Source organism: Protopterus annectens, chromosome 17.part0 (genome assembly GCF_019279795.1).
Source record: "Protopterus annectens isolate FY-2018-M chromosome 17.part0, PAN1.0, whole genome shotgun sequence".
Classification (NCBI taxonomy): domain Eukaryota; kingdom Metazoa; phylum Chordata; order Ceratodontiformes; family Protopteridae; genus Protopterus; species Protopterus annectens.
Window position 1 is genome coordinate 671,910,847 of NC_056751.1, and position 20,664 is coordinate 671,931,510.

Sequence of the window (20,664 nt, forward strand, 5' to 3'; positions counted from 1 at the left end):
AAAATTAGTTTATACAGTGCAGTTATGTGATAACAATGGGGGTAATATAAAGAATGACCAATATAAAGTATGATGGACATTGTCTCAGCTTCGGATAACATAACATCATAAAAAGAACATGAAATGATGCTCTCAGCCCTGTGGTGTACAACAATGAACTCCTGACTCTGACCGAAATGGACAGAGGTAAATCAGTCCTTCATTTTACTATTCATCACTGATAAAGCATATATGAAAAAAGGGGTCTATATTAGAATCCCAAAAGGACTAATGATCAAGTCTATGTACATCGAAACATAAAGGTCAATGCACAAAAACAGCGAAACACTAAAACAGCAAAATCCAAAATGCCAAACAAATTCTGTTATCAGAATGCACCACACAGGTAAGTAAAAAATAGCACTAAATGATTCATTTAACATGCTTTTGCAGGGCAGCAAGCCCCCCTGCACCCCCACACCCCCCTACCTAAATATACCAACTCTGAGACCACACTGCATTGGGGAAGAGGATATATTTCCTTACCCCCACCATCATGCTGCTGACCAGGAAACACATTCAGCGTTTCAAATTTCACTGTTTTAGTGTTTCACTGTTTATGTACATCGACCTTTATGTGTCGATGTACATAGACTCAATCTTTAGTTCTTTCAGGCTTTTAATATAGACCCGAAAAAAAGAATAACATGAATCAGTGTCCAGAAACATACTGGCAGAGTGGCTACTCTAAATTGTTCACAAATATTTTATTTAACCAAGCCCATGTACACCATATGTTGGTGAAAAAGAGTCTATGAAGATTTATTTCATTTATCTGATTAGTAGACAACTAACATCAATTATAACAGAAAGTATTCTGAAATATCAACATGTAGAACCATCAGTGCACGATACATTCATTTCTGCACATTGAAACTAACTAGAACAATAAAAAAGTGCCAAAACCACAACATTAGCCAAGGCAAAACAAATACTTTCCTTCTGAGATTGATCAACTGAAACAAAAAACAACAACAATACAGTAACAGTGCTTTCAGACATACATTGCCTGAGAAGTAATACTGTTAAAGAAAAAGTTTTTCATATGGAAATGTGTATGGCTGGAATTAGAGGCAGCAGCAGGATTAGGGTTAGCACATATTACGAAAGATTGAAAGTCACATGATCCGGGTTCAGGCGCCTAGGCAGCGAGACATTTCCCTGTGATACATTTTGGCTGGGGACACATGGCTGAAGTGACATTCAGCTGCAGAGAAATATGGCTGTTTGCAAATTCTCTGTGGGCAAAGAGAAGAATGTTGTCATACCTACAACTTCAATAACCAAATTCACAGGGGGAAAACAAACAGCCATATTTCTCTGCAGCTAAATGTCACTTCAGCCATGTGTCCCCAGCCAAAATGTATCGCAGGGAAATGTCTCGCTGCCTAGGCGCCTGAACCCCATGATCCACATGTATTAGCATGCTAGCTTACAAGAGCATAGTCTTACCACTATGAGGACTGGTGAGAGACACAGCTAAGTCCCTACCAAATTATTTATATTACCTGAAAGAAGATGGAGTTATAGGATACTCAGAATGGGAGAATAGCAAGTTCATTAGGTTTGGGTCTGAGATTTATCTGGTTTACAGAGCAATCTCAGTCCCAAAACTAATGAACTTGCTGCATATCTGTAAATCAAACAGGACTAGGCCAACCCATTCCAGGGACCTAAATATGGTCTGCGACTTAAATAGGACATGCTGGAGGGACAGATTTATCTCCCAGCAACTGCCACATCTTTGGAATGGGCTACCTATTCATGTGAAACAGAGCAGCTCTATGACACTGTTCAAAAGGATCCTGGACAAAAAGATGGGGCACTGTAAATTCTTACCAGGAAGAGCACCCACAACCCTCCTAGAGATGGGCAGTCATTACTAAATGCAATCTTGGGTATTAACCAACATTTCTATGCCATTACATTGGGATGTAACGTCTAGTCTTGAAATGACCTCCGGATTGCTAGCCTAGTAATCTCCTGTGATCCTATGATCTTAGAAGAATACACAGAATGATAAGAGGAAGAAAAAATTGGGATAGGAGTGAGGAAGCAAAGGCAGTTTATTTTTTTCTTTTTTAGAAAAAGGGTGGCAGATAAAATACACACACAGACACACACACACATACATATATATATATATATATATATATATATATATATATATATATATATATATATATGACAAGAGAGAGAGAGAGAGACAGAAAGACAGAGATAGTGAGAAAGATAGAGGGAGAGAGTCTTTGCATTAAAGGCAGTGGTGGAAGTAAGTAAGGGGAAGGTATGGGCAGGAAATTGGATATAGAGAAGATAATGAAGACAGACAAACAAAGAACACAGACAAAGACTAGCAAGAGAGGTGCTGACACAAAAATAGAGGCAAGAAAAAGGGGACAGAAAGCCAGAGAGGATAACTGGTGATAGGGGTGATCAGACTACAAACTGTGAATAAGAGTGAAGCACAAGGAAGTGGACACCATGATGGTGATAGGGTGGGGTGATGTCTCCTTTTCATGTTGCCCAGGACAACACCCAGCCTATCTGGGCAGAGCCAGACACTGAAAATCTCTGACAGTGTCTCATGGATATTCTCCAGGTGGCCAAGGTGTATGTCAACCTGGCAATCCACTACAACTATCATCACCATCTTCAACTCTTGCTGTGTAACATATTGTGACCTACTGGTAGTGTCCCCAGAGGAATGGCAACACCTCATCACAGTGCCAGTCAACCTGATGCTACAGTGAAACCCACCAGACAGCTTCCCCTCACTAAACAACCTTCATCACCCTACAGAAAGCAAGGCCTAGAGAAAAATAGAGATCCAGCTTGGGACGGCAGGGTGAGGATGAAGTGACCACTGCCCCACCACAGCCACAGCTGTGGCTGATGCTGTAAAAAATTGTACCATAAATGGAGAGAAATAAAACAACAAACAGCAAATAAATGTAAAGGAAGGACAGTGAGAAATAGAGAGGCATAAAAGAGAAAAATCAGATCTGTGTAAGATTATAAGACATAAACATGGATGAAAATGTAAAATGTTAGGCATGCAGTGTCAATGTTAAGAATATTTCTGACCTAACAGACTACAGGGTAAGGTAGAATTGCAGACAATGGGTCAAAATGGCAGGAAGGCATGGATGTTAGCAGTTCTTTTGTGTGTAAGAGGGTGCATGTTGTAGATGGTGCAGTTTAGGACAGCATGGACAATGAATGGTGATGTAGGATGGCCATCCTGTGATATTTATGGCTTAAGGACAAGGAAGGGCATTGTGGAGATGGCCTACTGTATGTAAGCCACAGGATAAGAAGTGAGCCATGCCAGAGATGCACAGCAGTATCATCAAAACCAGTGGTATACACATGGGCTCCAGTCAGCGTTTGACAGCTCAACAGTGTTATAAATGGGTGCCCAGTAGTGCAAGACAGATTATGTGAAAAGTAATCATGCCCAGGGTATAACATTTAAAAGTGGTACTGACATGGAATATTGTATGTAGTATGCCAGGCAATCTGACTGAAGCTCCCTGTAGGAAAAGTAGCGCTATAGTGGTAAGTATAGCAATAAGGGGGCTGAATTCACAGGTTTGCAGTGGTAAATGGTTCATCACGTTCTGGAAGGACAAGCAACAGCAGGCATATGACCTACATTGATAATTTTTGGTATCTCACACAGACTGGGTGCATGAGACAGCATGATGGACTGCTTGTATAATGTGGATATGCCTGTAGGTGTGTAGTCCCTCTAGGAGTAGGTATGAGTAGTACACACAACATAGTATAACATGTTATACTACATTGTGTGTACTACTTATACAGTATAATATTACATGTCATTATACTATGCTATGTGTACCAATCATACTAATCGTACAGCACAATATTACATGTTGTCATACAATGTTGTGTGTACTACTCATACAGCATAGCATTACATGCCATTATGCTATGTTGTGTGTACTACTTATACACATAGTATTACATGTCTTTATACTATGCTGTGTGCACTGCTACTTACACAGTACAGTATTAAATGTCATTATATCATGTTGTGTGTACTACTTAGAGAGTAAAGTGTTACATGTCATTATACTATGTCTCGTGTACTACTTATAGAGTGTAGTATTATATGTCATTATACTATGTTGTGTGTACTGCTTATAGAGTGTAGTATTATATGTCATTATACTATGTTGGGTGTACTACTTATAAAGTGTAGTATTATATGTCATTATACTATGTTGTGTGTACTACTTATACAGTGTAGTATTATATGTCTTTATACTATGTTGTGTGTACTGCTTATACAGTGTTGTATTATATGTCATACTTAGAGAGTATAGTATTATATGTCATTATACTATGTTGCGTGTACTACTTATACAGTGTAGTATTATATGTCATTATACTATGTTGTGTATACTACTTAGAGACTATAGTATTATATGTCATTATACTATGTTGTGTGTATTACTTATCCTACAGTATTACATGTCATTATACTAGGTTGCAGAAACTATCCGCGGTGGTGGTGTTGCGGTAGCGTTGTCGCCTCACAGTAAGACGCTGTCCTGTTCGACTCTCAGCTAGAGCATCTTCTGCGTGGAGATATGAATGGGCATACCTTTGTTGAAGGTTGTGTGTCAGGGCTGGTAACTTGACACGTAAAAATCAACTACCAATCATTAGCGGACCGGAGTTCCGCAGTGGTGACCCCTACCCGGGAAAAAGCCGAAAGACACAAACAATACTAGGTTGTAGAAAATGTTTGACTTACACTATTGGTTTATAATACAATGTATATATTTAAGACTTTGTTGTATTAAGTAGCAGTTTATTTAGGTTGTTCAGGATTTTATTTTTTAATTCACTGTAGTACAGTTTTAGTCTTTTTACTAGGTATTTAGGTTGTTGGTTAATGGTGTACTATTTATTATTTAAATGTATTATTTATGATTATTGCATTGCTTTGTTAAATGCCTTTTTTTGTTACAGTATATATATTTTTTTGCTTCATTTTCCTGGTTAGCAATGAGCTTTATTCAAGTTCAGCAATCAGCTCATGTATTCTGCAGATGTGAGAGCTGTTTGCCACATTCATTCCTCCCTAAAACAAGGTTAGCGTGGTAAGACCATTACATCATCCATTGTGGGGAGGCAGGTGGTTTCTCTTTAATTTTCTGTCCTTTACCAGTCCACATGCATATTATCTCGTAAAGAATGTCCTACCTTCAGTAATCACTCAGAAGTCATCTTTCAGATCAGCTATTTGTTTTTAAAAATTTCCCCTCCTAAGATCTCCTTCAAATACCAATCCACACAAAATTTCAGCAAACTAGAAAAAAAATCTGTCATCTTTTAACTGTTCTACCATAGTGACCATCCAAGTTGGCTAAACAATCCATAATGAATCACAAAACAAAACTTCTCAAATCCAAGCAGCGTCCCCTCTTTAATAAACCCAAGCATTTCCAGGATGAGTTCAAGCTACTAATTGGTCCCTTAATCCTCTGACAACAAATCCACTCTAAACCTAATGTAAACTATTCAAGGACCACTTAATCAGTCCGACTTTGTCAGAGAAATTAGTCAGCCTTCCTAAACTATCAACGACATATCTTCTGTCTTCTATCACAGAGTCACCTCCCTTCATCCTACTTTCTATTTAAAAAAAATCTCACATAACAAAATCAGTGACCTGTTTGAAGACATGCCCACAAAGGGTCCGCATACTGGTTTGTATTGAAATATCATGTACATACACACACACATGCGCACACACACACACACACACACACACACACACACACACACACACAAACACACACACACACATGCCCACACAGCAAAACAAAGACAAAATCCAGCAGACAAGGGCCAGAAATGCAGTGTGAAAATTTATTTAAAAGTCGCTCCAAAGAACCCAGAGTGATCCTCACTGGGTAAAATATTACTTACTGAAGAATCTTTTGCAAAGGATCCTGGATTTGTTTGAAATAGTTTTTTAATAAATTTTGATATAGCATTTCTGATCCTTGGCTGCTGGATTTTTCTTTTTTAGCACTTTTTTAAACCCCTGTAGCCTGTGGTAACTGCTGCTGTGCTGGATTGCTATGTGGTGTACATCTATATCGATATCTATACCTATAGCTATAGCTATAGCTATAGCTATATCTATTTATATATACAGATAGACAGACAGACAGATAGATAGATAGATAGATAGATAGATAGATAGATAGATAGATAGATAGATAGATAGATAGATAGATATGGGTCCACAGAAATAAATCAGTGCTCTCACTGGTAGACATCTGTTTATCTGACAAAACAGAGTCAACTACTCAGATGATCAAAACATGTGTGAGACTGCATATTTTTCGAGGTAGGGAAATATGCCCTTTATATATATATATATATATATATATATATATATACACATACATACATTTCTATATCTATCTATATATATATATATATATATATATATATATATATATATATATATATATATATATATATATACATACATATGGGTCAACTTCAAAGTATCAAAATGCCACATCAGCAAAACCCATATCATCGAGACAACATCACCGAATCCTGAAAACATCGAACACCCAGAACCATGAAACCTAACCCTGGGAAGTGAACAACTTGTTGGACAAAAAAACTATGCAGCAAGTAAGACCCTCCCAAAGTGGGGGGGCTTCACCACCCGCACTCCCCAATGTGGGAGACTTCACCTACCACAACCCCCCAACTAACTATTTTTACTCTGAGATTGCACTACAATGAGAAAAGGGCAAGGTTCACCAATGGTGGCAAGGTGGTTCACTTCCTGGGGTTAGGTTTTATGGTTCTGGGTGTTTGATGTTTTAAGGATTCGGTGATGTCTCAAAACTATGTGTTTCGATGATGTGGCATTTTGATACTTTGAAGTATATATATATATATATATATATATATATATATATATATATATATATATACATATATATATATATATATATATATATATCTATATATATATATATATATATATATATATATATATATATATATATATAGATAGATATATAAAAATAAATATCTGAATCCCCTTCTAATACTCAAACTGCCATATTATCAAATTTCATTTTCATGAGACAAAAATCGCGAAAACAAAATACCTGAACAACAATTTTTTCCCAGGGAAATAAATACTTGCCCAACATACCATTTTGTACACTGTAGTGCGATCCCAGATTTGGTAGATATAGTTAGGGGGTGGGGGTGCCAGGACGTAGCCCCCCACCTAGGTGGGTTATATTTAGTCTGATGTGTGTTTCTTTGAAGTTTAGGCAAGTGTTTACTTGCCCTGGAATAAATTCACCATTCGGGTATTTCATTTTCATTTCCGTCTCGTGAAAATGGAAATGAAATACCCGATGTAGCCATTTGAGTATTAGAAGTAGATCCATCCATACATATATATGTATATATACATGTGTATGTGTACATATATATATATATATATATATATATATATATATATATATATATATATATGTGTATAAAATCAGTGGATGTGGCAGGGTATGGGAGCTTGCCCACCAACAAAATGTGATGTTTTATTTAGTTTTTCTAGTTTACATTTTGCATGCTCAGTGCATGTGTAGTAGTGTGTCAACGTTGACTTTATACACTTTAATTGTTGGATGTTTTCTTTAATTTCAGTACACATACACACACACACACACACACACACACACACACACACACACACACATATATATATAGATATGGATCTAAGACTATTGCACGAAATCACGTTTCCACCAAAACGTAAATGACTGAACACACTTGAGCGGAAGTGCTTTTCACTGAAAAAGCACTTTCACTAAAGTGTTCAAAAAAAATTATAAAACAACCAAATAAAAAAAAAACACAGTACTCACGTTGCACCCTCCACACACCCCCCCGCTTTTATATTCTAACTCCGAGACTGTACTACAGTGGGAAAACGGGATATTCCCTTGTCCCCACTGTGCTACAATCTCAGCAACAGCCATTTCCCACATTTTTTATCTTTTTTTTTTTTTTAGCCCATTTTCACGAAAGTGTTTTTTTCGGTGAAAAGCACTTTTGCAAAAGTGTGCTCAGCCATTTCACTTTCTGTCAAATGGTCATTCGTTAAATAGTACAGATAATATATTTATATATATATATATATATATATATATATATATATATATGTGTGTGTGTGTGTGTGTGTGTGTGTGTGTGAATGTGTGTGCCTGTGTGTGTTTGTGTGTATGTTCAAGGATGATAAAGGAATGTTCATATTTTCAGTGTTATTCATCGTGTTTTATATTGGATTCGGCCTTAAGATTGAATTTATCACTTGACAAATAATAAAACTATGACCATTAAAAGACATTATTGGAAGATATCTTAATGCCTTATGAACTAAATAACAATTTAACAAATGTTTGTAGATTAGAAATCAGTGTAGTTAATAATTTGCAATGTTTTTAAATGTAGATTTATTCCGCTGATTATTTATTACTTAGTTGTTACCTGTTGTATTTAGTGGAGGAGTATGAGACACACAGCTGGATGTTAAAATATTTTAGCCTTTTCTCTGTCAGTACATTTTATGATCACAATTTCCTCTACCAATTTTTTACAGCTCAGTAATTTTTTTGTTGTGTCTTTCACATAAAGAATTATTTATCTCAGAATGCAACTTTATTTAGCTCAGAAAGGACTATATACATGAAAAGTCATATTCCTTCATAGCAGTCATAGATCTAGTACTAAGAATGTCACCATTGTTCTTTTTGTTGTCATTCTCAGCTTCACTTACAAGCACCAGTTACTTTATATTTTCGACTTTCAGCAGTGGTAATAATAGGTTCCTAACACTTTTGCCTATAACTATTGTCTTCTGTACTTTTTCTTTATGTTTAGATTATCTGAACGATGAAGTTGCCCATATTTATTGTGTTTACTGCTATGCTGATGATGGCAGAGACAAATTCTAGTAAGTATGAGTTTCTGTGCCAGTTGTTAATTTTCAGAACGGTAATAAGATGGAGCATAAAAACAAACCAGGAGATGTTGTTAAGTGACAGGAAACAGTGTTGGCTATTACAAAACTAATATTTAAACACAGAAAACCTTTGTATTTGCTACATAGCTACTCCGATGTCATAGACGGATAACCACCCGATGATGGCCCAGGTGACCTGGGTTCAATTAGCAGTTCAAGTGACTGACAGAGTGGCAGGGGAAGCTATGGGTGTGCCTAACCTGGGGTAAGGTGGGTGATGTGTAGGCATCTACCTATGATGATCATTGGTGGAGGCTGGGGATGTCACTTGGGGGGGTGTTAAATCGTGGAAAGTGGGCCTGGCTGAACTGCTGCAGAATTGGGGGTGATATCCCACTTGCCCAGATTGTATGCCCACCTAGGCCATGCTATATTACCACATGGGGGGAATGGGGGGGTCATATAAGTAAAACCCTCATGGATGGATGTTTTGATATGCCACAATCTTAGACACCTAAGGATTTGTAATCAACCCCAGCAATACAGCAATAAAGTCAAGGGGTTCAGTGAGTGAGCTGCCAGACAGTGTGGAAAGGGCATGGGAGGTGAGACCAGCAATGATGATGCTTAGAGGAAGCAAAAAAAAAAAAAAAAAAAAAAACCTCTGTATATGCTACATCAGAATGTACTCTATATGATGGAGTAATTAAAATTACATGAACGATTAACTTCCTGAAAGGGATGTTTGGTTTTCATTTCATACCAAATTAGTCATAAGACAGTTTCACTAGGCTACAAAAGGGTAAGAAACAAGCAACAGTGAGACCTTCATAAAGTCTAATTTTTTAAAGTCTTGTTGTGTCTTTTGGCTTTTCCCAGTTAGGGGTCGCCACAGCTGAACTCCGGTCCAGTAACGACTGGCAGTAGATTTTTATGTGCCGAGTTGCCAGCTCTGATACACAACCTTCAATGAAGGTATGCCCATTCACACATGTCTCCACGCAGAAGACGCTCTAGCTGAGAATTGAACCGTACAGCGTCTTACTGTGAGATGACAATGCTACCACAGCACCAATACCGCACTCGAGTCAAAAGCTGAAATGCCTCCATCAGAGTGATTTTATAACATGTGTAGGAAAATAATAGGCACACAGTTCAACAACAGGACTTGTAATAATCATAAAAATTAATAATAACAATGATAATAATAATAATGTAATGGATGAAAAGGAGAATTCAGCCATTACTACAATATAAGGTAGAGTTATTATTAGTAATGTCAGGATGTACAAAGTAAGGTAATTTCATGTGTTTGAATAATTATGCATCTTGAATTCTCCTGTGAGATAAGTTAATGTTGCATGGAGCCTTGAGTAAGCTAAACATTGCTAGAGTTATTTCATTTACATTTTTTTTTGTATTTTTTTTTTCCCTATTCCATTTTCACCCAATCCCATAAGTTATTTCTCATGCCAGGACTGTTTTTGTATTCCTTCTGCAGCTTGTGCAATCTCACTGCATCCTTTACTCATTTTTGCACTGAGTTCAACATACTGATCAACAGATTGGCTATTGAATGCCCTGCCATAAAGATTATTTAGTTAGTCCTCAGCAACACTCATTTATACAAAAAAAAAAATAATATTTAAACACTGGTCTTCAGTTTAAGAAAGCAGAAGTGAAAGTTATAGACACAAACCCATTGCTCCATACATTGTACTACAAAACTTTTAATACAGTAAAACAAAATCAAGATGTCATATTGTGAAGATAGGTGAAGGCTGCCAGCCTAGCCAGATAAAATTGTGTAGATAATTCTGTCATTTGTAAATATTAATATAAGCCACAGCCTTGTTCTCTTAAATGGGCAAGAAATGGTGTTAAATGTGGAACTGCAAAAATGTAACAACAGTGCACTCTGCTTTAACAAAGTTGATAAGTCAATTCTTTGATGTCAAAACCTCAGAGCCGAGACATCTAGATAAAGGCAGTCTGCCTATTGTTTAGAGGCCAGAGTTAATGGCTACAATTTGCATGTATAATTTCGTTTATTGATCTGGCTTCCTGACCAGCTGCAAATTAAAGGGATGTTAACCTCTGAGAGACTGTTAGCCTGGGAACCACAAAGAAATTATCTAATCTGAAATGAATCAGAGGTACTGTGTTATCAATTTAAGGACAGAAAGAATGAGAGCATTAGAGCATTAGAGCATTTGTCTTGAGAACATCCACCTCACCACTCTGCCTGTGTCTACATGTAATTAGGATTTCAGAACTGTGTTTTCTCTTAGATATATCTAAGAAATAGGAAGATTAGACTAGTTTTTTCTTATTATTTTAAATATTTCTCTGTGATCTCTGAACTCTTGACTAGCATTGTGTAGTAAGAAGTATTGTCTTGTGTTTTTATTATTTATTATTAAATATTTTTAAACCTTTCAACTGTGGCTGTTTTGTGTAGAGATAATTTAGGCTCTAAGAGTACATTGTATGTATATAGTGATACTGTACCAAATCACTCCAAATAAGTCTTGACTGTTTGGTTGTACTTACCATTTGGATAATACTATTGCACAGTATAATTGGACACCTTTCATATTGGCCTTCGAGTAGCTGATAAACATTAGCTGGGTGGTGTCAGTGTATTCTACCATATAGTATGGGTAAAAGGGGCACAGCTGGAGAACCTGTGCCAGCCTTCCCCATGAGTGTCTGTGTGGTTATATAAACTCTTATCTCAAAGTGTGTGTGTGTGTCAGCTACTTGGGCAGGGACACAAATCACTGGTTGGACAGAGATGGTCCTGGAGGTTTTAGCTTTACCACTAGGCTGAGATCTGGACCCTATAGCTGTGCCAGTGGGGGAGTCTTATTGGGGACCTGGAGAGAAAGGGAGAAACCAGCCCCTGACTGACTGTGATCTCTGTGTGCTCTTAAGGGAAATTGTAATTTACTATGTGTATATTTATTATCCTTTACTTATATGGACGCCCCTCACTGGTATTAATGGTGAGGATTAAGGCTCCTTGATTGCTGGGCCAGTGCACGGGCATCACATATTAATTGTTTGGCAGTGGTGGGATAGCCACACCACATATTAATTGGTTGGCAAATACTAATTGGCTTGTAGTGGTGTGGGTAGAGTGAATTCCTGTAGCGTGTGTACAGTGATCACTGAAGGTGTTTTGTACTCTAAATCAGCCATGCAGTGAATACTCAGAGTTCAGATCACAATCGTTTTATTTCTTTTGTTAGCTTAGTTAGTCAGGGAGAGCAGGCAGCATGTCAACAGAGGAGTACGGAAAGCTGACAAGGAGCCAGCTGGCTGAGATGTGCCAGGCTAGGGGACTGGTGCATGGAAACCTAACTAAGGCAGACATGATTGCAGCTTTGATCACAGCTGCATCAGAAAACCACAACCAGGAGTACAATCAGACTGGCAGTGGAGATGTAGCACCCTCGGAGAATGGACAGGTCAACTTATCTGCAAAGGACTTAAAATCCATTTGGAGCTAAAGAGACTTGAGTTGGAGGCTATGCATTTGGAAATAGAAGCAGCTGAGTGACTGAGATGTCTACAGGCTGAGGAGAATGAGAAATTACTATGCCTGGAAGCTGAGGAAAAGGAGAGGCAGAGGCAGCATGAGAAGGAGATGCTGACTCTTCACCAGAGTCATGGAGGTAATGGGGAAGGGAGTAACTGGACCCCAGAAGCACAAAAGGTCAGTAAATGTCTTCCACACTTTACAGAGGGGGATAATTTTGATAGTTTCATTCATATGTTTGAGAGGGTATGTAAACAGTATGATGCTGACCAAAGGCTCTGGGTTTGGTTCCTAACCTCCTTACTCCATTCTAAAGCTGTAACTGTGTTGTCTAAACTTGCTGATTGTGAATATTTTGATTATACTGCTGTTAAAAATCACTTGTTAGAATGTTTTAAGCTAACACCTGACACATATAGGAAAAAGTTTTGTGAGCATAGATGCAAGGCAGATGAAAATGTGTGTGAATATGCTGCTGAACTGAGTACTTATTTTCAAAGGTGGGTGCATGGATGTCAGGTCACCACTTTTGAAGGGCTGGCAGACCTTTTGGTGAGGCAACAAGCCCTTAGCACTTTGCCTGAGGACATGAGGACCTGGTTAGCTGATAGATAATGTGCTACTTCAGATGAGTTGGGGAAGAAGGGAGACCTATACCTAGCAAGCAAGGCATCCCTGCACAAGAAAGGGACCCCAGTACTGCTCATTGGTCTAAAGGAACTCATGGTGGGCAGCACAGACTGCCACAACAGAATCTGCCATAAGCAGGGAAAGCCAGTAGTCCAGGTACATGTCCAAGACCTAGTGTTAAATGTTTTGAATGCAACCAGTGGGGCCATGTGGCATATAGATGTCCACGGAGGCAAGGTGGGGAACAAAAGGTGAGAGACCCAGTAAGTGGGAAAGAGAAAATGCCATTAGCAGGTTGTCTTGAGATAACAGGGGTACTGAACTACCATCCTGCAGATATCCTGATAGGGAAGGATTTGGATGAGGCAGTATCATGTGCTTATGCAGTTACATGCAGTGAGGCTAGGAGACAAGCATGTGGGTCTGGTAGCCTGGGGGATACCCAGGCAGACAGCATACTTGCAGTCAGGACTGGTGAGGTGGTTACTTCATGGAGGGAGCTACTCTGTAACTGTGAGACTGAAGGTGAGCCACAGCTGCTTGTGGGCACTGATGTTCCCTTGGACAGACAGACTGCAAGGGTGGAGGTGAGTAGTAGTACCCTGGCTGACAGTGAGGCACCACTGTCATAGGATGCCAGACTTCCTGTGGAAGGGGAGCTGGGAAGGGTTACAAAGAGAGTGTTGAGACAGGCTCAGCTCTCAGACCCTACATTGCAAGGCCAGAGGCAGGTAGCTACGGAGGCACCTGATTCTCAAGGGAAGGGGGAATCTGTATACTGGGACAAAGGCTTACTGTATATAGAGTGGACCCCTGAGGGAGGGCTAGAGAGTGAGAGAGTACACCAGTTGGTAGTTTCTAGATCCTAGCATCTGGCACTTCTAGTCATAACCCATGATATTCCCTTTGCAGGTCATATAGGCATAAAATGTACAAAGAGATGTATTATGCAGAACTTCTATTGGCCTGGAATTTCCAGAGATGTAACAGGGTACTGCAGGACCTGTGAGCAGTGCCAAAAGGTAGGCAAGGCAGGAGACAAGGTGAAAGCTCCTTTGATGCCTTTGCCTGTGATTGAGAAGCCATTTCAGAGGGTAGCTATGGATATTGTGGGGCCTCTGAGTACTGCAAGTTCCACAGGGAAAAAGTATTTCCTAGTGGTAGTGAATTATGCTATGCAATACCCTGAGGCAGTGGCTCTGTCCTCCGTTGAGGCAGAAAAGGTGGCAAATGCTTTGTTAGAGATTTTCAGCAGGGTAGGTTTCCCAAAAGAAATACTGACTGACAGAGGTGCCAATTTCATGTCAGACCTGCTGCCTGGTTTGTCTGTGGAAGTACTGTGGGGTGAAGCACCTGAAGACCACCCCCTACCATCCCCAGACTAATGGTCTGGTTGAGAGGTTAAACTCTATGATCAAGTCCATGCTACAGGCATTTGCAGACCAGTTTAAGAGGGAGTGGGATAAATATTTGCCCCATCTGTTGATTGCTTACAGAGAGGTTATCCAGGAATCCACAGGTTTTTCACCCTTTGAGTTGCTGTATGGGCATAGGGTGAGAGGACTCTAGATTTAATTTGAGATGAGTGGGAAGGTGAGTGTGAACCTCACAAGGAGTCTGTTGTGGTATATGTCCTAAATCTCAGAACAAGGCTTAGGGAAGTCATGGGCTTCGCCCAGGAGCACCTGACAGAAGCCCAACAACAGAAAAAGGTGTGATACGACAGGAATGCCCAAGCTAGAGAGTAGGTAATGGTTCTCTTTCCTGTCAAACACAACAAGCTGCAAGTAGCTTGGGAGGGACCCTACAAGATGGTAAGAAAGGTAAGTGATGTTAACTACATGGTGGAACTGCTAGGCAGGAGGCAGGGGCACAAATTGTGCCATGTTAACATAATGAAACCTTACCATGATAGGGAGGCCATTGTGCTGAGCATTTGCAGTGGATTGCAGGAGGAGTCTGAGGAAAGATCTGGTGACTCATCTCCTCAGTGAGGCTCGGACTGAAGTCTCAGTGCAAGGGGTAGCAATGTCCCAGCAGCTATCTCCTACCCAAGTTTGAGAAATCCGAGCAGTGTTACAGGTGTTTGGGGACATGTTCACTGGGAAACCAAGGTGTACCCACCCGGTGCAGCACTGCGTGGATAGAGGACCCCAAAGGCCTATTAGGCAGGCACCTTATAGGGTGCCTGAGAGAGTAAAACAGACTCTGAGGGAGGAGATATAGGAGATGTTCGAACTAGGGGTAATTCAAGAGTCCAACAGTCCCTGGGCCTCCCCAGTGGTGCCATTACCAAAGAAGGATGGCAGCACCAGGTTCTGCGTGGACTACAGGAAATTAAATAGTCACACAGAGTCAGATGCTTCCCCTATGCCTAGGACAGATGAGGCTCTAGAGCAGCTGCATGGGGCTAAATACCCTACAACCACTGATCTTACCAAGGGTTACTGGCAGGTGCCCTTGACTCCCAGCATTAAAGAGAAGTCAGCCTTTGTGATTCCTTTTGGCTTGTATGAATTCACAAAGATGCCCTTTGGGATGAAAAATGTTCCAGCAACTTTCCAGAGGCTGGGTTTGCCCTTGCTTACCTAGATAATATTGCCATCTGCAGCCATTCCTGGTAAGAGAACCTTCAGCATGTCAGGGAGGTGCTGGGCAGACTACAGAGGGCAGGGTTGACCATTAAGCCTAGCAAATGTCAGGTGGATATGGTAGAGGTCTCCTACCTTGGACATAGAGTGGGGAGTAGTAAGATCAGGCCAGAACCTATCAAAGTAAAAGCCATTCAGACATGACCTGCACCTGTTACCAGAAAGCAGGTGAGGGCATTTTTAGGGACAGCAAGGTACTACAGAAAGTTCATCCCCAGTTATAGTACCATAGCTGATCCCCTCACAGACCTGACAAGGAAGAACAGGCCAGATAAGGTAGTATGGACCCCAGCATGTGAGCAGGCATTCCAGAAGCATAGGGAAGCTTTGGTAGGGCCCCCTGTGTTAGCCAGTCCAGATTACAGCAAATACTTTGTTATGCAGGCGGATGCTTCAAACCATGGGGTGGGGGCTGTAGTTAGCCAGATTTCTTCAGAGGGAGCGGAGCACCCAGTGTTTTATCTCAGTCATAGGCGTCAACCCAGGGAGGAATGCTATGCAGCTGTAGAAAAGGAATGTCTAGCCATAGTGTGGGCACTGCAGAATCTTCAGCCTTATCTGTATGGAAGAAAATTCACTGTAGTGACAGATCACAACCCCCTAACATGGTTACACAGAGTCAGCCAGCAAAATGCCAAGTTGCTAAGATGGAGCCTAGGGTTGCAAGCATATGATATGTCAGTGCAGCACCACAGTGGGATTAGCAATGCCAATGCAGATGGGCTCTCAAGACAGGGAATGGGGTATACTCAGATAGACCTAACCCTCTCAAGCAACGTTTCTCAATGGTCACTTGAAGACCTAGCTTGAGTTTCCCGGGGGGGGGGGGATGTGTGAAGATAGGTGAAGGCTGCCAGCCTAGCCAGATAGAACTGTGTAGATAATTCTGTCATTTGTAAATATTAATATAAGCCATGGGCTTGTTCTCTTAAATAGGAACAAATTATGTTAAATGTGGAACTGCAAAAATGTAACAGTGCACTCTGCTATAACAAAGCTGATAAGTCAATTCTTTGATGTCAAAACTTGGAGCTGAGATGTCTAGATAAAGGCAGTCTGCCTATTGTTTTGAGGCCAGAGTTAATGGCTAGAATTTGCATGTAGAATTTCTTTTATTGCTCTGGCTTCCTGACCAGCTGCAAGATCAAGGGCTAGTAACCTCTGAAAGTCTGTTAGCCTAGGAAGCATAAAACCATTAAAATGAATCAGGGGTACTGCGTTATCAATTTAAGGACAGAAAGAATGAAAGCATTTGAACATTTGTCTTGAGAATATCCAACTCACCACTCTGCCTGTGTCTATATGTAAGTAGGATTTTAGAACTGTGTTTTCTCTTAGATATAGCTAGGAAATAGGAGGATTAGACTAGTTTGTTTTTCTGTGATGTCAGAACTTTTCTACTGTATTATTTTAAACATTTCTCTGTGCTCTCTGAACTCTTGACTAGCACTGTGTAGTAAGAAGTATTGTCTTGTGTTTTTATTATTTATTATTAAATATTTTAAACCTTTCAACTGTGGCTGTTTTGTGTAGAGATAATTTAAGCTCTAAGAGTACATTGCATGTATATAGTGATACTGTACCAAGCCACTCCAAATAAGTCTTGACTGTTTGGTTGCACTTACCAATTGGATAATAGTGTTGCACAGTATAACTGGACACCCTTTCATAAGAGCCTCTGAGTAGCTGGTGGCAGCGTTTTCTACCATATAGTCTGGGTAAAAGGGGCACAACTGGAGAACCTGTGCCAGCCTTCCCCAGGAGTGTCTGTGTGGTTGTATAAACTCTTATCTCAAAGTGTGTGTGTGTTTGTGTGTGTGTGTGTGTGTGTGTGTGTGTGTGTGTGTGTGTGTGTGTGTGTGTGTGTGTGAGCTACTTGGGCAGGGACACAGAGCACTGGTTGGGCAGAGAGGGTCCTGGAGGTTTTAGCTTGCCCACTAGGCTGTGATCTGGACCCTATAGCTGTGCCAGTGGGGAGTCTTATTGGGGACCTGGAGAGAAAGGGAGAAACCAGCCCCAGACTGACTGTGATCTCTGTGTGCTCTTAAGGGAAATTGTAATTTACTATGTGCATATTTATTATCCTTTACTTATATGGACATCCCTCACTGGTGTTAGTGGTGAGGATTAAGGCTCCTTGATTCCATTCTGTGGTGTAAAGAATTTGGTACTATCTACACCCCAGATGTCCATGTCCAAACACCAGAGGAACTGGCTAGGGAGGAATAGGAGTGACTTGCTAATGTCCACTCATCCTTCCTGAGGACTGGATGTTGGTGTAGTCCAGTCCATAAGAATGTCATCAGAATATAGACAAGAACCTCAGCTCATGCACTTAGGATTCAGGATACTTAGCCTATGAAATGACACACAGTATTTTATCTGAGAGTTGTGGTTGTGTAGAGCTGTGCATCCCCACAAAGTTCAGTGCAGAACTGTGGGATGGAACTGTGCTTTTCAACTGAAATGAGGAGCATATTAGGTACACTCAGAAATCCCCTAAACACTACCAGATGATGGCCACAACCCCCCACCACCACCTCCACCATGCACACCTGCCTTACCCATTGCCCTTAAACTCCTCGGGAAGAAATTAAGAAATTTCATATTTTCAGCTTTGTGAACTATAACACTACATCCTTATATAATAGGATTGTTGCCTTTGTAATGGGTAATGAGATCACTTTTGAAATCTTGTTCTGTACAGTAGCATGCTTAAACCGTCCTTTAACAGTTCAGTCAAACAGTTCTGAAGCCCAGAATGCGGTTGAATGAACAGTAGAGTACAGTATGAATTTCAGAGTGTATTGTCATGATCAAAGCCAGCAGGCAATTGCTGAGCTGCATGTTTTTTTTTTTTTTTATTTCCATAGGGTCACAGGTCCCTAGGTGTTTATTAGGTTAATGACCACAAGGGCCTTTCTAAACCTAGCCATGCATTCCAAATCTCTGACAAGTTCTGATATGCTTGATAAATGTAAGAAGGAGCTTGGGAAATTAAACATTTACAAGTTAGGGCCTGGGAGATGAAACATTTACAGGCTGACTAACAGATCTGACTATGTCTCATTAAAAGTCTGAGATGTGTTTTTGAGAGTTCCAAAACTTCAACTAATGAACCGATTTGAACAAAAAAAAAAAAAAAAGTAAATACTGAAACTTCTTCTTAGAGCTTTAAAGTGTTGTTGTTTTTTCATTTTGCAGAGTGCCTTCTTCCCCTGTATCCCCTGATCTGATAATATACACCCCAGTCCTGCATTTATCTATAGCAATCAAGTACTACACAACTCATGAAGACACATAAAACTAACACTAATACATTTAAATGTACACCTAATGTATGTCATTCTACTACACTCATTTAAACAGCCAGATTAAGCATGTTTATACCTTCATGTGTGTAAGTGTAACTGTACATTTATGTGTATCTGCACAAGTAATCCATCCATCCACAACTCCTTTTCCCATTTTGCACATGGGGTTGGGGTGTCACTTCAGCAGTGACAATCATCTCGAGCCATGGTTTACACTGCCAGGTGGCTAGCCCTGCTGCAGTAGTTCAATTGTACCTCTCATTCGCACACACACTCTCACCTTCAGCCAAGTTACAGTTTCCAATTCACCTACTACATTTCTTTGGAATGTGAGAGGAAACCGGAGCACCCGGTGGAAACCCACATGAACACAGGAAGGGCCTGCAGACTCCAAAGTTTTTTATACATATATATATATATATATATATATATATTTATATATATATATATATATATATATATATATATATATATATATATATATATGAACACAGTTCAGCTTTTGGAAAACTACTCATATTTCATCCCTGTATTACCTACTACTATAGCCCTGAACTATGGTCCTACATGTTTCTGAATGGGCTTCAGCTGAAAACATACCTCTCAATTGTCCCTGATTTTGCCAAATGTCCTTGATTGTTATTAGAGTTTCTTACTTCTTATTGTTCTAAAAATGAACATTGACAAAAAAACTGGTATCCTCTTTTTATGTGAATTAGAGTAATATTTAAAAATGCCCCTGCTTTTGGGCCATTGTCTCTCAATTAGTTTTGGTTTTGTAAAGAATTTATGAGCAAAGAAGTTGAGAGGCATGGCTAAGATCCTTTGCTAGCTTGTTTCTTGCTGCCCACAGAATCCATAAAGATCAGATCTTGCTGAAGCTTACTCCATAACAACTCTGTCTGTGAGGATGAATCTCATGAACCTCACAACAATTCTATCTGTGAGGCTGGCTCTCCTGAGGTTATTCCATAACAATCCTGTCTGTGAGACTGAGTCTTCTGAGCTTACTCCATAACAACCCTGTCTGTGAGGCTGAGTCTTCTGAGCTTACTTCATAACAATCCTGTCTGTGAGGCTGAGTCTCCTGAGCTTACTCCACAACAACCCTGTCTGGAAGGCTGAGTCTTCTGAGCTTACTCCATAACAATCCTGTCTGTGAGGCTGAGACTCTGAGCTTCCTTCATAACAATCCTGTCTGTGAGGCTGGGTCTCCTGAGCTTACTCCATAACAACCCTGTCTGTGAGGCTGTGGCTCCTGAGCTTACTCCATAACAATCCTGTCTGTGAGGCCGAGTCTCCTGAGCTTACTCCATAACAATCTTGTCTGTGAGGCTGGCTCTCCTGAGGTTATTCCATAACAATCCTGCCTGTGAGGCTGGGACTCATGAACTTACTCCATAACAATTCTGTCTGTGAGGCTGAGTTTCCTGAGCTTAC

At 40.1% G+C, this 20,664-nt stretch overlaps 1 protein-coding gene across 2 annotated transcripts in view; it reads left to right on the plus strand.

Moving 5' to 3' along the window:
- The window catches only part of LOC122791251 (intelectin-like), a 210,593-nt gene that overhangs the window by 15,919 nt on the left and 174,010 nt on the right, over nt 1-20,664 (plus strand). Inside the window, exon 2 of one of the 2 annotated variants that reach the window (XM_044058925.1) lies at nt 9,004-9,076. The exons of the other annotated variant lie outside the window; for it this stretch is intronic. Coding sequence (XP_043914860.1) covers nt 9,016-9,076 — 61 coding nt within the window. The 5' untranslated portion in view covers nt 9,004-9,015. The remainder of the gene's footprint in view (nt 1-9,003; nt 9,077-20,664) is intronic. 2 annotated transcript variants of the gene reach the window in all.